The 7,186-nt window shown below is 45.5% G+C and overlaps 1 protein-coding gene across 1 annotated transcript; it reads left to right on the forward strand.

Annotated features, from left to right (window-relative positions):
* The first annotated feature begins 30 nt into the window (after positions 1-30).
* On the forward strand, positions 31-3,291 carry COX19 (cytochrome c oxidase assembly factor COX19). Its single transcript, XM_087942020.1, has 3 exons — positions 31-230; positions 1,825-1,936; positions 2,865-3,291. The coding sequence occupies exons 1-3, from the start codon at positions 152-154 to the stop codon at positions 2,965-2,967; spliced, it is 294 nt and encodes a 97-aa protein (XP_087798146.1). The 5' UTR covers positions 31-151; the 3' UTR covers positions 2,968-3,291.
* Positions 3,292-7,186: the final 3,895 nt, after the last annotated feature.

Here is a 7,186-nt window from a genome sequence, read left to right on the forward strand (position 1 = left end):
CCAAAGGGGCGGGGCTGAGCGTTTCCCGATCGATTCGCTCGGTTTTCCCCTCGTCTGGCCTAGCTCGGCGCTCCCTCATTCCGGAAGTGGGGGAGAACCGCGATCGTAGGCAGCGTCGGGCCTCGTCCCGCCGGTTCGTCCGTCTTCGGTCATGTCCACCATGGTTTTCGGGGCGAAAAGCTTCAAGCCGAGGGCGCCTGACAAGGGCGCCTTCCCCTTGGATCATTTTGGTGAGGGGGGTGGGTGGGTTTGGGGGGGAAAGTGCGCATGCGCGGCTCTTCAAAAGCGCGATTCCGCCCAGAGACTCTGTCCCGGCGATGAGAACTCCCACCATAGACATGGCAAAAGCTAGAGCGTCGCCACCTTCTCTCTAATACAGGGTTTCTTGGTGGTTTTAAAGCGGGTGGACTTCAAGTCCTGTCAGCCATGTTGGCTGATGGCTTCTGGGAGTTGAAGTCCATACACATTTAAAGGGGCCACGTTTGAAAAAAATTACTACATGTAGTCCTCGACTTACAACAGTTTGCTCAGTGACTGGAGGTACAACGGCACTGAAAAACGTGACTTACGACTGTTTCATTATTCCCCTATGGTCACGTGGTTTATATTCGGAGGCTCAACAGCCGACTCACATTTATGACGGTTGCAGCATCCTGGGGTCACGTTTTGCGACCTTCTGACAAGCAAAATCAAAGGGGAAACCAGATTCACTTAACAACCGTGTGACTAATTTAACAACTGCAGTGATTCATTTCACCGCTGCGGCAAGAAAGGCCGTAAAATGGGGGGGAAATTCACTTCACATCTGTCTCACTTAGCAACAATAACATTGGGCTCAATTGCGGTCGTAAGTTAAGGACTACCTGTATTTTAGACCAGGAGTCTCCAAATTTGGCCAACTTTAAGACTTGTGGACTTCAACTCCCAGAATTCCTCAGCCAGCAAAACTGGCTGAGGGATTCTGGGAGTTGAAGTCCACAAGTCTTAAAGTTGCCAAGGTTGGAGACCCCTATAAAATTTAGACTATAGGGAGATTTCCTTCTTTTTCCCTAACAGAAACTCCAGCTCTGTGAGACCCCTGAATATTTTCCTTCTGATGCTTTGGGACTACACCTTCCATAACCCCCAGCCTAAAGATGGCTGAAGATAAGCACCGAGCTTGCAAATCCCCCCTACATATCGGATCCAATGAGACTTTCTCCTGAATAAATCCATTCCAAAACTGGACGCAGCCACTTATGTGAATCACTTTCAACAATCGTTGGCCTGCGAATTGCCTGTCAGACTGCAACTCCCATTATCCCCAGCCGGCGCTGGCCAGCAGGGATGAGAGCAGCTGCAGGAAAACCAGGCGCGGGTTTGCCAATTGCATTGCAAAACAGAGTCAAAAATTTGCATCTCGGGATGAGCCACCATGTAATTTGGGGTGAATGTTTTTAGTAAGCCATAGTTTGTGAAAGAATTAGGATTAGAACAGAAGAGAATGCAGAATAAGGCAATTACAATACTATTAGGCAATTTCTCCTTAGTTCTAAATTGCTTCTCTCCTGGATTATTTATCTGTTGCTTCTTGTCCTGCCTTCAGGAGCTTTGCAGAATAGCTTGACTCCCTCTACTTTGGGGCAACCCTTGAGATATTGGAAGACTGCTATCATGTCACCCCGTGTCCTTCTTTTCATCCTAGAACTTTCATCCTTTTTCCAGACTCCTCGTCCTGTCTTTGGCATACGCTGTTCTTTTTGGGGTACTCTAATTTCAGGCATATTTTACTTTTTTTTCTTCTAAACGAAAGCTGTTTTGTTTTGGTTTTTTTTTTTTGTGCAGGAGAATGTACGCTCTTCAAAGAAAAATTCATGAAGTGTCTGCAGGCAAATAACTTCGAGAACGGATTGTGCAGACTGGAGTCGAAAGAATACCTAGAATGCCGGATGGAGAGGTGAGCTGAAGTTAATGGATGTTTGGCTCGCCCTGCATGAGTCCAGATTGGCTAAATTAGCTCTTTAGACGTCTCTGATCTGTGCAATCTCAAGACAGGAAGGCAATTTCTCTCTTTCTTTCCTTCCTTCCTTCCTTCCTTCCTTCCTTCCTTCCTTCCTTCCTTCCTTCCTTCCTTCCTCTCTCTCTCTCTCTTCTTTCCTTCTTTTCCTTCCTTCCTTCCTTCCTTCCTTCCTTCCTTCCTTCCTTCCTTCCTTCCTTCCTTCCTTCCTTCCTTCCTTCCTTCCTTCCTTCCTTCCTTCCTTCCTTCCTTCCTTCCTTCCTGCCCTCCCTCCCTTCCTTCCTCCCTCCCTCTCTTTCTCTCTCTCTCTCTCTCTTTCACACACACTTACTTTTGTCCTCTGGGGAAAATAAAGCTACTTCTTCTCCAAGCGGCCTAGAGTTAATGTGAGTTTTATTGGCACGTACAATACATTTAATAAATACCGTAATAATAATAATATAAAAAGCCAACATTGCTTTAAGAAAAAGGTTAACGCTCTTAAGCAAGGGTATTTTGTTGTTGTATAGTTGCTGTCTTGTGAATCATTGCCTGCCAATGGTTAAATATATTTTTATTCACAGCAGAAACAGAAATGTACCAATTAAAAGTAAATGCTGGGGTTTGTAGGAAGCTAAATTCTCTTGTCCTGCACCATGTGCAAGAGCCTTCTTTATATATTCTAGAATTTATCGTATCCACACACAGAGATACACACAGAGAGCACTTGATATAATCCTTTGGGGCATGTGTGTGTGTGTGTGTGTGTGTGTGTGTGTGTGTGATTGCTTTTAGAGAGATTAAATTATTCAACAATGGAAACGAACATGGCTAAATGTGCAGCCTTGAAGCCTTAACGATTTATTCCCTCTTGTTTGATTTCTTCAAGGGAACTGATGGCCAAAGAACCCCTGGAAAAACTGGGTTTTAAGGACCTTAAGGAAGAGAAACCCAAAGACCAACCTGAGACAGTGCGACAAAATCCCTCCTGACCCTCAATTTTGACCCCAGAATCTGCAGCCATCTACCTATCTACATCTACATGTATATATATCGTACGTGGTCTCGTTTGCGTTTTGTTTTAAGAGATTCTCGAAAAAGGTCACAGAAACTTAGCAAATGGCGGATTTGTAGGCATTCACTCCAGAAGTGAAGGATGGTGAGGTTTGTTTTCCAGCTGTTTCCATAGTTTGGGGATGTTTCTTTTCCCCCCTTAAAAGAAAAGGAGAAAAGACACGAGATGCCTTTGGATAGAATGTTTGGACTTGGGTTTGAAAACTGATATTAGAACATTAAATTCAGAAGTTGGGCTGTTAGATTTTTTTGTCCCTCTGAACTGAGTTTTTATTCAAGGTTTAGCCTTCATTTTTCTCTGTCCTCCTGTGAGGAATTTTAGCCATGCAGGATTCTGGCTGCAACAGGACGTGTATGAGTGTGCTTGGGGGCGACCGGCTTGGTTAGCAGCTGTTCACAGTCATGACGTTGGGGAAAACGTGAATTTGCAACCAATTCCTTCCATCGATAACCTTCACAGTACAGCAAAAATGGGGAAAGCTGAAAGGGGTCAGAATCTTTTCAGACCCACGGGCCAGGCATTCTGAAACTATGCAGAAACTATCTCTTGGTTGTTCTTGGGGAAAACAAACCACCTTTTCTTGTTCTGAAAACGATTATGCGGAGAATTCCGCTCCAGGCAGTCGCAGAACCCGACAACGGTGGGAAGAATCCGGGCGTCACAATGGCTCCCTTTGACCAAGGATGTCTTGCTTTGCCGCAGCCTGGATAATAAATGAGGAGAAATACTTAAAAGCCCATCCACCCCACCCCATCCTAGGTCAATCAGAGGAGGGGAGGGACAAAAATCCAGAGGCTCGCCCTGTCTCTTTTTGCTATCGCTCAAGTACAAGACCAAAGGAAAAGGCAAAAGGAATTGGCATTGCACCCGATTGGTTTCCCACCCAGCCTCCCAAAAAGGACCAAACCTCTGCCCCCTCCTCTGCTTCCCCCCCTCCCTCTAGTGCAGCAACCAGGAAGAAATGAGAAGCCAGCCTCAACCAGTCCAATGTGGTTGTATTATCCAAATTGGGGGTGTTTAAGGTTTGTTGAAAGACAACCGAAGTCTCCTTGTGATTTTGTGTGTGTGTGTGTGTGTGTGTGAAGAACCTGTCTTTATGTTCATGCATTTTGTTGTGCATTTAATGTTGTAAGCTGCCCAGAGATGTACACAGCTGCCCGGCTCTCAACAATAGGCGACTCTGGGCAGCTTACAACATTAAAAAAAAAAAATCTACGATGTAAAATCCCTACAACAACAATGGGTTGAGCTGGCTATTGTGACTACAGCGGGACTAGAACTCACAGTCTTTGGTGATCCGGCCAAAGTCACCAGTTGGCTTTCATGCCTAAGGTGGAACTAGAACATACAGTCTCCTGGTGATTGGCCCAAAGTCACCCAGTTAATTTCTGTGCCTAAGGCAGAACTAGAACTCACAGTCTCCTGGTGATTGGCCCAAAGTCATCCTGTTGGTTTCTGTGCCTAAGGCAGAACTAGAACTCACAATCTCCTGGTGATTGGCCCAAAGTCACCCTGTTAATTTCTGTGCCTAAGGCAGAACTAGAACTCACAATCTCCTGGTGATTGGCCCAAAGTCACCCAGTTAATTTCTGTGCCTAAGGCAGAACTAGAACTCACAATCTCCTGGTGATTGGCCCAAAGTCATCCTGTTGGTTTCTGTGCCTAAGGCAGAACTAGAACTCACAGTCTCTTGGTGATTGGCCCAAAGTCACCCTGTTGGTTTCTGTGCCTAAGGCAGAACTAGAACTCACAGTCTCCTGGTGATCAACTCAAGGTCACCCAGCCAGGTTTCATGCCTAAGGCGGGCCTGGAACTCAAAAATCTCCCGCTTTCTAGCCTGGCGCCTTAATCACTAGACCAAACCAGCTTCATTGTAATATTAATTAAATTAATAGATTCATTTTCTAGCGGGAGAGATGCTGATGGGGAAGCAGGAAAAAGGGATGAACTCATTTTGAATCATGCTGTCTTTGCCGCCAAGCCAGTTCAGAGAGAAACGCAATGATGCAAGTGAGGGCACCAGGGACACTCCTGAAGTAGGAAAAAGCCGATGGCGCTACTACTCTGTGTATCTTGGATCGATTTCAGCTGCTCTCTTTCTCTCTTCCTGATCGTTACGCTCCCCGCTCCAATGTGATGGATTTCCCATAAGTTTGCAACAATGGGAAGATCCATTCTTTTACGGATTTAGCTCTCCTGCAACTCATTTACCCAACCAAACCTGAATTTGCAAAGGTTTAAAAGGAGTCTTTGGTTACTTTACATTATGCATGTGAAATGGTTTTCCTACATAAAACTCTACACCAGTTTTATTTTATCGGTTGACTCATTTTATTATGGCTCCTGCCACTCAGCCTCAATCAGGACAGGGCAGATTGTTCAGTATTATTCAATAAATATTGCTCAATAAATACTGTTCAATAAATACTGTTCAATAAGTCCGATTGGTCAGTCCCGTGGGCGGGGGGAGAAATCATTTAAAAGCCCCACTCATTCTTTTATGCCGCAGAATCTGCTATTCTGTCAAAGATCGAATCTCCTTCCGTAGAACTTCAGTTGGCTCAGAAGCATTTCGTTAAAAAAAACAACGAATTTCAATCACATTCTTTTTAAGGCAGCGCAATAATGTGCCTTTAAAAAAAAAACCAAACCAACCCTTCAGAACAAGCCAGTCAGGTTAGACCGTTCGGAAAAGTCACTTAACCTGCAGACGTGGGGTGTGGTTGTGTATGTGTGTGTGTGTGTGTGTGAAATGTAGGTCAAAACACAAGAGCCACGTGTATCAAACGCCATTGAGGGAAGGCGAATTAAAAATAGAAGAAAACGTGGAGTTAAATGTAGGAGACTCACTTGGAGCTGAGTCCCATTAACAGCTTGTGTGCCCTAGTTGGGTTTGGTTTTCTACCTTCTCACTCCCGTTCCTTTCCTGCCAGTTCCTTTTAGGTTAAAAGTCTGTCGAGATTCTCAGCCATACTGATCGTGGTTGTCCCAAAGGTGCTTTTTTCAGGAGGCAACTGGACTCCCTTCCTTTTGAAGACGTTTCACTTCTCATCCAAGAAGCTTCTTCGGCTCTGAGTGGGGAGTCGAAGGATTTACATTCCTTGCAGGCAGAGCTGGTCGTTTGCATCCTTTTAGAAGGTCGTTAAGATAAACCTCCAAGTGGCCTCAACGACTCTCTAAAAAGGATGCAAACGACTAGCTCTGCCTGCAAGGAATGGAAATCCTTCGACTCCCCACCATCCACTCAGAGCCGAAGAAGCTTCTTGGATGAGAAGTGAAAAGAAAAAACAAAGCAGTTTTTTGCCCCTGAAAAAACTTTCTTTTATGTTTGCAAAGCCTGGGAATGGGTGGGTGGGTGCAGGAGTGAGATTCTATAGAAAATATATGCATAATGGATGGATGGATGGATAGATAGATAGATAGATAGATAGATAGTTGGATAAATAGATAGATAGATATAGATAGATATTGATTAGATATAGATATATATAGATAGATATATAGATATATACAGAGATATATAGATATACATACACACTCTATCTATCATCTATCTATCCATCCATCCATCCATCCATACACACACACACACACCACATATACACACACACATACATACACACATACATACATATAATAGCTATATATCTATATCTCTTTCCATTTCTCTCTCTCTCTCTCTCTCTTTAACATATGTATTAAAGGTGTCTTCTTTCTATTGAAAATATATACATAATTTTTCTCCAGTGCCTGGATTGCTAAACCCGGCTCCCCATCACCCCAAACCATGGCTTGCGTTCCCCCTAGTTGATCACCTGCCGGGCTCATGGGGGGCGGGGGTTATGAATGTTGGGGCGGGGGCGGCGGCCAGGTCCTCCCCTTCCCAACCCTGCTGGACTCCGCTGAAAGACCGGCACGTCCTTTCCTTCCTTCCTTCCTTTCTTTTTTTTCCGGGAGGGAAAAGGCGCAGGAGCCCCCCCACCGCCCCCTCTCTCTCTCTCTCCAGCGGGCGACCTTGGCAACCTGGCGCGCCGCGTCTCACCTGGGCAGCCAGGCGGCGGCCCGGTCGATCTCCGCGGCGGCCAGCAGGGGTCGCGCTCGTGCCGGGCTCGGAATAGGTGCGCGCCTGGCCGGGA

Source organism: Pseudonaja textilis, chromosome 14, assembly GCF_049901715.1.
Source record: "Pseudonaja textilis isolate UNSWEBS1 chromosome 14, rPseTex1.2, whole genome shotgun sequence".
In the NCBI taxonomy this organism is placed as follows: Eukaryota; Metazoa; Chordata; class Lepidosauria; order Squamata; family Elapidae; genus Pseudonaja; species Pseudonaja textilis.

What these genes read in the sequence shown, in the direction of transcription:
- COX19 (XM_087942020.1), top strand. Translation starts at nt 152, where the DNA reads ATGTCCACCATGGTTTTCGGGGCGAAAAGCTTCAAGCCGAGGGCGCCT. An exon ending in CTTCCCCTTGGATCATTTTG is followed by an intron (nt 231 to 1,824) that starts GTGAGGGGGGTG and finishes TTTTTTGTGCAG; the next exon opens with GAGAATGTACGCTCTTCAAA. An exon ending in CTAGAATGCCGGATGGAGAG is followed by an intron (nt 1,937 to 2,864) that starts GTGAGCTGAAGT and finishes GATTTCTTCAAG; the next exon opens with GGAACTGATGGCCAAAGAAC.